The following is a 9,486-nucleotide window of genomic DNA, read 5'->3' as shown; positions in this document are numbered from 1 at the left end:
CATCTGCACCCTGCACCGTCACTAAGACCATTCTGCGATGATTAACTTGAGGTGCTATAAGAAGACAAGCGTCATTTTGATATGGCCCCTAATACAGAGAGTAAATCGAAAGTCTCAAAACAGTCTAAACGCTTTAGCTGGAGATGCGAATTAAAGCAAAAATAAGCTTCCAGATAATAATGCATATATCTCGTAATCATTCATTAGTAAAGAAAGAGGCTTAACCCGCATACACGTTATGCTAGCACTCAATGCATTTAACAGCATGCCACTCCATAGCCTAGAAAAGTGAAGCTATACAAACTTTATCAAACCAGGCCCTGAACTGCAAAACATTCCTTAGAAAGAACATGATACAATGTACAAAAAAGTGATCTGTAGAGTTAGGACTCCATTAAGGATTCATACCCAGAGAGAAGAGGTTTCAGAATAATAAAAACAGAGGTGATACCAGATTCAAAGCCTCAAGTCAATGCACTTTTCTCCCTCTTAGACCAGCCACAAACCCCGCCCTCTTGGAAGACCGTAGTTATAATTAGAGTAATCTAATTTAAACATTGAAATTAATATTCATTTTTAAAAATCGATTTTTTTATTTGACCTACCTGTTGGGTTAAAAGAAAAATCAAATGCGTAACCTAATAGTCAAATCAGACAGCCAATAATAGAAAAGCACCATTGACTCAAAACAGGGAGGTGGACTCATACTGAGGAAGACTGGCTTTGAAGTGTAGATGATTTCTTACATCATCACTGGACTGGACACCAAGTGACAGACTTTTGGTCTCTGACTATAACAAAGAGGCTTAGTGTTAAATCAGATGTTGGGTTCCTCTGTGTTTTGGAATGTGGACCATGCTGTCATCCCTACCCCCCCTACCCCACCCCACCCCAACCAGTTCCAACAAGCAGTCATTGGAGTCACATTTGGAGCAACCTGGATATCTAGTCCACCTATCGCAGGAAGCACCTGTCCCAGCACATTTCTCTCCCTCTCTCTCTCTCTCTCTCCGTGTCTCCGCTCCTGCAGGGTCACCGCAGGTTGAGAGTGAGAGCCACTGTTAGCACGGTGCCTGTCAGTATTAAAAAGGGTAACCAGGTCTTCAGGAACCCTGCACAGCTGTAGAAAGAGAAAGAGAGAGAGAGAGAGAGAGAGAGAGATGAGAAAAGACAAGAGAATATGTATGAGATATGTGGAGATAAAGGAAAAACGGTAAAAAAGGTAAGTGGGTGAACCGTGAAAAAATGAGCACAGAGAATTTAAAAAAAGAAAGAAAGAAAGAAAGAAAATAAAGACAAAGTGTTTATGTATAAGGTATATATAAGGAAAATGGGAAAGCAGTTGATGCAAGGAGGCAGAGAGGAATGAGGAGGAGAGAGAAACAAGTAGTTTAAGTTAAACTGAGAGCATCTGCAACAACACAGTGTTAAAAACTGAGTGGTGATAACTTAATTTCCGTCGCTGGCTCGACAGAACACTCCGGAGAACAGAGAACGCACGTCACCAATTACTCTGCATTTGGGTGTAACCATGACAACCTAAACCCCAGCGGCAGGGGGGCAGGATAGCTGCATCATCAGTTCACATCTGTTTTACCCCAGGAGCAGAGATAAAGCCATCCCGCAACACACACACACACACAAACAGACAGACAGGCAGGCAGACAGACAGACACACATACACACACACACAGACACACAAGAGAGCAAGACTGCAGCTGTAAACAGTATCTAATATCCCATAACAAGATAACCTGAAATTATAAGGGTAAAATCCTTCTGCTCCTCTCCACTCTGAAATGTAGGTGTAAACTGGGCCCAGTGCACTGTGCCTTACCTCACATGTTTGCCGTATATGAGCGACAGCAGACAGAGGTTAACCATGTTCCATGAGGTGCTGTTGTCATAGCGCATTAAGTTGAGTGCCATGGCAACGTGAGAGTGACAGTTGTCACAACAAAGGTTGTGCTAAAGGGAGAATAGAGATGGGAGAATAGAGGTTAAATGCTGGCAAATGCACACTCTCCCTAACAGAGCACGAACGCGCAGCGCGCGCACACACACACACACTCTCTGTCTCTGAAATACTCACAGAAACATACATGCACACATTTGTCTTTATATATTTAATCTGGTGTGGAGTTTACACTGACCTCCATTTTACTCTCACTAAAGATTAATAAACTAACCCTACCCATAACCAAAGAAATATTTCAGCATTTTTTGTGGTTGTTTTAGCATGTTTTGTAACAGTTATATCCTCTTTCATTTAAACACATGGACCCACAAATATACCTATTTCTCAATTATGTATATCCTCAAGGGGACATTCAATTCACGTATGAACCCTAACTGTACACAAACATACATACACGCTCCGTGACAGATAATACTCATTGGCGTCCAGGCCACAGTAGACTGTTCTTTACCATTCTGTGTTTGTACTCCTCTGAGGCATCGTGCACTGCTGTATCCCAGGCGTTAGAGCCACTGGCATACACCTTACTTACATCCAGCATCCAGTATCTGCAAAACAAAAGGCGACCGACATTTTGACCCTTCAGTCAAACTTCGTTTCAATTATTTTCCATACCGGTTCAAAAGAAGAGCGCACACAATGAACGCTCCAAACCAGAATTTCCCAAACGCGTGGGGTTGACTGTGCTTCCCTGTCTGCAAAAGGACACTTGGGCCGCAACGGCCAAGACAATTAGAAGAGAGATGCCTTCAGGAATTTAATTAACTCACTTTGTTGGTCTTCCAAAGGCCATGTTGTCTTCCTGCAAGCAAAAAAAAAAAAAAAAAAACGGGGGGGGGGGGGGGGGGGGGGGGGAGAGAGAAGAATAATTTAATATATATGATAATGTCTTTTTTATTACTAATAAATGGCCCGTACCGCACCAAATCATAATAAAATAACTCCAATAAAGCTGAAACGTATTCTCTGATAAATTAAGCCAAAATACCCCAGAAAGAGAAAAAAAAAAATCCTGAATATTACTCTCTTTTACCACAATTATTATTTGAAGAGTTAGCGCGGTGCTTTATTCAGGAGTCCAGAGAGCTCTGTCAAAGCGTTCTCAGTTAGAGAACACTCGTAGGGGCAGTAGTCCGTATCACAGCGGGTCAAACTATCCTCTCCTCTCATGTTTCTCACCCAGTCTCTGTGGCAGTAGCTTTACTCACAGCCCCAGCTGCCAGCAGGTAAAAGTTTAGAGTGCGAGAACAATTCCCAATTTAACAATTAAAATACACCCCCCCCCCCAAAAAAAAAAACAGTAGGAGGTCCTCTAAACACAGTTATCTGAAGCTCACATCAAACATTAACCTAGCTTGGCCCTCAAAGGGGTGTGTGTGGGGGTGGGGTGGGGGGCACAGGGGGATGGGGCCGTGAAGCTTTTATTGCTCTTCTTGCTGGAGATAGGATTTGCCTCCCGTTCGGGCTCCGACACTTTTGCTTTTGGTATGGATTTTCTTTTTTGGATGTAATGGGATGTGCTTGTAAGTAAGTGTAGAGGTGTCAGCGAACGCTATCGAATGGTTCCATCGATCCAAAGGAGGACTTATACACCCTAGACAACTTCTCGAAGAGAAAGTAACGCACAAGGCTTATGGAGGCAAAAACACTTTACATTACGCTCTCCAAGGGCTCTCCTCTCTCCACTGTAGATTTCGTAAAGCCCACAGAGTTGTGCTCTACAACTTGGTTGGACGCTCACATAAAATGACTCATGTATATTGTCTGTAAACCTCTGTGAAACGTTCGGGGGCATATTTATGTACGATAGAAACGGGAGGTCACATCTCACTAATAGGAGAACAAAACTCAGTCAACCAAAGGAGGTTCATAAATGCTGTACTCACTGAGACAAAATAAGGCCCAGCAAAGTCTCTGATAACTCCAGTGGAGGTGCATATTCCCATGTGTCCGATGAATGGAAACAGCCACCTGAAAAGACGTGTCAGACAAATAAATTAAAAAATCATATAAGATCACAACATGAGAGAAGGGTTGTGTCACACGGGCATAAGACTGACTACTCCCTGTCCTTCGCAGCTGATCTGAGTTCAGCTCTTTTCCTGCGTGTGCATTAACCTTACCATTACAGACAGAATAGACTCAGCACTCAAGTAATAATTACATCCATTAACCACTGATAAAAAAAACCCACACACATACTGTTGACCATTAACCATTCATATCCTGAGGGATACACACTGTTTGGCCATACCTTGTATGACAGGAAATAATGACTAAAATGAGATTCAGTGTTTCACAACCAAAGAAAGTAGCTCTCTATGTAATGAATAACTCACAAACATTGCAACAGTTTGATAAACAATCTGAACAGTAAGCCAGAAAGTTCAAGGATTCTGTGTTATCCAGCTGGAGTTCAGTTCAGTTCAGGAGATTCCATAAGAATATCACTATTCCACTTTCTCTGGTGACTCACGCTTATCTTCCTGCAAGCGCTGTTTAGAATTTAAGCAAACATGCAAAAAAAAAAAAAAAAAAAAAAAAAAAAGAAAGAAAGAAAAAGAAAAAAAGCAACGACAACATAAACTGTAGCATATTGCTGTGGGCAAAGCAGAGATATACAGAGTATGTGAAAATCATAACGAGAAAAAATTTCGGAACACAATATTGTCAGCAAGGGCCCCTCTTAAAGCGCCCTAAGGCGTGCCGGCAACTGTCGCTCCGTGTTGTTGTTGTTTAATTGTCCTGAATAATACTGTTGAGCAACAGAGGAAAGCTTTTTTTCATATACTGAAGTGGAGTAGGGCAGGCACAGAGCAGTCATCCCAGATATAGTACTGTCCATGCAAATATTAGTCTCTTAGGGCTTCCTGGAGAGAGAGCTGTTGACCTATATAGGAGAAATGGGCAGAGGAAAAGGGGGGGGGGGGGCAGGTTGCTTCACAGAGTGGGAGGAGGGTTAGTGTCTCTCTGTGAAAGAATTGACTTTACTGAGGGAATTCAACAGGAGATGCCACTGTGTGCAGATCCAAGATCAGTTCTGAATGTCATTTAGAAGGTTCATGATTGACACAGAAGGTGAATGAAACTGATCCTAGGCTGTTACTCCTCCTTGGTGCAGAGTACTTCGACAACCTGTCTCTAACCCCAGTCCAGACAAAAAGGTATCAATAATTGATTTAGGGCCTTCACAATGTAAGGACGTAAACAATGACATCACAGGATGGGTGAAAGGGAATAGTCTTGATGTGAGTTGCGATTTGTGAGTGAATTAAACCAGCTTCTGAATATTCAAGATACTTCAATGATACAACTGAACATAACTGAAAATATTACAACCAACCCCCCCCCCCCCCCCCCCCCCCCCCCCCAAACTCATGTCACGATATTATTCTTACAATGGTTGTGACGTCACTTTTATGGTGTTAAAGTAATTTCTGCAAGGTAAACGCGTTCGGTATTGTCACAACAGAAAAGTGAGCGCATAAATGCGTAGTACGAGAAGACTGTTTTACTAGAGGAGCGAATCACAAGTAGTATGTCTTATTTTTACTTTATGGGAGCTTACAGGACCGTTATATTTCAAATGATAATCAAAAGTAAAAATTCGCAAGCATTGCATATATATGCACGAGAGCCGAAACTGTGATGTCTTGCAGCGTGACATGATTTCTAAGTGTGTAGCACAGGACAAGTGTTCTGGCGATGCCAAATATTTCGCGATGCATAACAGTCAATGGAGGATGCCAGAAGCAGTGCTGTAGTTCGTTTGTATAATAATAGCCAGTTATGATAGCTACACAAATAAAAGCTGTAACTGAAAGGCATTCCAAGATGACACAACAGACAATAACCTATCAGTTCGAGAGAATAAAGACGTGTGTTTACTGGGGTACATCGAGAAGAAGCCAAGTGTATGGCATTTCCAAGCGGAGCTGTCACGAAATCGCTCTTCTAAGGAGGGAAAGGCTTAGCTACACTCGCTAAAACATGAACAAAACATGGAAATTGGAGGCTTGAGCAACTCACGATAATACAGGTATAGGCGTCCACACAATACAGTACGGATAACGACTCGTGTCTGGGTCTATCTTCTCAAAAGCTATGTGATAATTCTTCATGGTGTCTATCTCGACAACATCCGCCATCACCAGCTGTGAAAAATGAAGTTCATTCGTTCCGCTTCCTGGCAGCTGCTCGCGCCGTCGAAAGCAACCGCGCGCTTCCGGGGTCCCTTGGAAGATAATTTTAGGGTAGCATGGAGCAACTGCAAATTATATAAAGCACTAAGCGGAAAATCAGGCTTTGGATTTTCACGCTGACAATGGCCATACTGATAACAAAACAGCAATTATGTCATAATCACTGAATAAAACAATTCATTTTACTTTGATATGTGGGCTATAAACAGATTTATTTATTCAAACATTCGCTGGGACCTGGACGACTCTTTTATGATGCGTAAGCAAAACATTTTGGCAGCATTGTGTTCGTGTGTGTGCCAAATGCAGACCATATGTGAATATTACGGCAGTATGTTACATTAAGAATGAGTAATTTACCCTTTTATATATAAGTTATAGCAAACAGAACAGTTCATGTAAGTATAATGTTTCAAAATCCTCCAGTTTCCTGACACGCTTCACATTTACGGGTATTTCTTTCATACATAATGCACGGCTTTCATACGTAGTTCACATGCTCTGTGTTTAAGTGAAACAATTACCTATAGTAGGACAGCTCAAACTGACCACTTCACAACACCCTCCGGGCAGCAATAACTGGTCTCAACAAAGATTGAATGTATCTCTGCTCTGTGAAGGGAGAACTAGTGAAAAGCAAAGTGGTATGTGTGAATATGGTGAAAAAAAGCTATCAAAATATCGACTCAGTGTTAATGACCGGGTCGGGTCATTTACGGATATCCTCAGGGCGAAAAGGATCATCATTTTACAAAATCAATACAGGAGAAAGCAGGACATGAACATTAACATACACCAGAGAGAGAGAGAGAGAGAGAGAGAGAGAGAGAGACTTCTTGTTCCAAGACATTTTTTCTATGTGATTTAGAAATCCAGGTTTTTGTATTACATGAAACCAAACATGTTTTATTCTGGAAAAAAGTAAATATTTATCTCATAGATCATGGTGTTTAACAATTTCTTTTCTCTTGGTAGTACACTGATATCTGCAGATCCTCACAACACAAACATGCAATATTTATATTAAGACACTCTGATGAGCACAAAATGTAGAGAAATTGCTGAAAATTAGATGAAGTAACTTTACTGTTTATCTTTATCTATTATATTCCTCATTCAACACCATTCAGAATGCATTCTCCCAAGTTTCCATCAAAATAGAGGTCTTGCATTCACGTTTCGATTCTGCATTGGGTAAGTTCTCAGGTTTTGCTATTGGAGGACCTTCCATCTGCAGACATGCTGGAAAGAGAGACAAAAAGGACGAACCCGGGGGAATATTCTAGAACCTCACATCGTCCATACGGGCCCCTATTAAAGCCGACGGGTGATGTATGGCGCACAGGGCAAAAACAAACCACTCAGCAAAAGCAGGGAGACGTTGATAAACGAACACGAGGTGACACAGATACTGTGAGCTCATCATAACGGAGCTGAGGGAATTCTCTAGCAAAATGCCGCTTCAATATCCGGTCACAGCATCCTACCCAATTAGGCCATGAGATGTATAAACCCAGTGGCTTTAACTTTTAGATATATCTTTCTTTTCTTCTCAGATGTCCTCACTTTAAAAGTCTGAAATGTGTGACAAGGACAAACCTAGTCTAATCCGTCTCTCTCGTTCTTTCAGCTCATTAACCATTTTGTCAATGTGCGTCTCTGTTCATGTCACCTTGAAATCGCTTTTTTTTTTTTCCTAAAGAAAAAAGATTAGTGCAGAACGAAAATGCAGGTTCGGTGACAGAGAAATCAGAGGGCCTGAAAATGAGATCATATCTAAGATTACAGAACTGAAAAATTGTTCATTACTCATCTGAATACGCTGCAACACAACTATAGAACTTAGCAACACAAAATCAAGCTGTATCCGCAATCAAAAGATACAACGACGTGAGAGTGGTCTCAGTTGAAATATTGATTATCTGTTCACCAAGACGAACCCTGGTAAATGTTACCACTTTGAAAAATGCCGGTGAGGTGACAGTAGTTCCGAGTGTATCACAAGTTATGAGTGTAACTGTCAGAGTCTCTATCCTTGGAGACTTGCACGTAAGTCTCCAAAGAAAACCTTCCGTATGTTTTTAAGGTTTAACGGTTACATAACGGCAATTCCAAACTCCACGGCAATGTCATTGATATTTCCCACTGCTAGACCCACTGGAGGTTAATTTGGCTTCCATGTCTGATGTGGTGCTTTGCTATTAAAGTAGGGTCACATAGATATTTCAGATGACCTTCTCTGTTTGTGTACATAGAGCGACCTATCATGAAAAAATGTCAAAACTCAGAGTAACCCAGCCATCGCTCCTGAGGTATGAGAATGAGCGAAAATGATTAAGACCCTTGAGATTTGTGAAACATGATGGTACATGGCTGGAGCATAAAAGGATTCCACTTATTTGATTTGACTTTTTTTCAGCCTGAACCCAAATTTCACCAATTACAGAACAGGATTTACTGCCAACACTAGGTTAAAAACATTGATGAACACTCTCAGAACCAGTAGACTTAATCAGTAATAAACAGAATGGTCTTCACCCATTTAAGTGTTTTGAGTAGATAGATGAAACAAGAATAATTTTTAAATGATACTTCATATAGTGGTTCATGACTCTGTTTGAAGTTTCATAAATAGGGGTGTTTATCAGAGTCATAAGAGGAAGAAAATAAGAGGAAATACTGAATCTGCAGATAGTTGGTGTGATAAACAATTTGAGGTGGTTTCATGACGGAAAGAGAGAGTGAAGGTTTAGGCTGGATAGATTTTTTGCCTTCTCCTGTGCGTGCGGATTCACTCTTTAAGGGACACAGTGCCCCACAGTGGATCAGTAGTTTACTCACAGAGGATGGAACATCTCAGGAGAGGTTAAACTGTGGGCTGAATGGACGTGACTGTATTTCTGAAAGGCAGCAGGTGCTGTGTGACTGTGAGGTTGTGAGGTTTTTTTCCTTTTCTTTAGGAAGGACACGTAGTCATCAGAAGGGGGTAATTCAATGGGTTTTAATTAAATTCACAAGCTCTGATATGGCGCCAGATTGAGTCGCTGGTGAGTGATGTCACAGCCAAGCATACCCCTTTTCAACAATGGTTCCTTCTTGTTTTCCACTCTCTTTAAAAACTCAGACAGTGTCATTTTGTGCATTTTAGAAATTACTGCTATTCTAATGTTGACAGACTTGTGCTGTATTTTGTAAGGCTGAGGCTAATAGTCTGATACTCTTCCAAAAATAGTCTGACACTCTTCCAAAGTATTTTGTTCTTTATTTCCTTCAGCTCTAAACATAACATGGTTATTCAGAATTCAG

The 9,486-nt window shown here is 41.2% G+C and overlaps 1 protein-coding gene across 1 annotated transcript; it reads right to left on the bottom strand.

Annotated features, from left to right (window-relative positions):
* Positions 1-897: 897 nt before the first annotated feature.
* On the bottom strand, positions 898-6,141 carry tmem222b (transmembrane protein 222b). Its single transcript, XM_030788929.1, has 6 exons — positions 6,008-6,141; positions 3,865-3,949; positions 2,749-2,780; positions 2,430-2,526; positions 1,838-1,968; positions 898-1,120 (listed from the first exon to the last, which is right to left on the bottom strand). Exons 1-6 carry the CDS (start codon positions 6,124-6,126, stop codon positions 1,033-1,035), a joined length of 552 nt encoding a protein of 183 aa, XP_030644789.1. The 5' UTR covers positions 6,127-6,141; the 3' UTR covers positions 898-1,032.
* Between the last annotated feature and the right edge of the window lie 3,345 nt (positions 6,142-9,486).

The sequence above is a fragment of the Chanos chanos genome, chromosome 12 (genome assembly GCF_902362185.1).
Source record: "Chanos chanos chromosome 12, fChaCha1.1, whole genome shotgun sequence".
NCBI classification, from domain to species: Eukaryota; Metazoa; Chordata; class Actinopteri; order Gonorynchiformes; family Chanidae; genus Chanos; species Chanos chanos.
Note: the sequence above shows the minus strand (reverse complement) of the source record. Positions and strands in the feature narration are given on the sequence as shown.

Excerpts from the sequence above, each read along its gene's own strand:
- tmem222b (XM_030788929.1), bottom strand. The coding sequence starts at position 6,126 with ATGGCGGATGTTGTCGAGATAGACACCATGAAGAATTATCACATAGCT. Across the intron at positions 1,969-2,429 it reads AGGAGTACAAACACAGAATG|CACAACCTTTGTTGTGACAA; the intron begins GTAAAGAACAGT and ends TTCTCCCTTTAG. Across the intron at positions 1,121-1,837 it reads ATATACGGCAAACATGTGAG|CTGTGCAGGGTTCCTGAAGA; the intron begins GTAAGGCACAGT and ends CTCTTTCTACAG.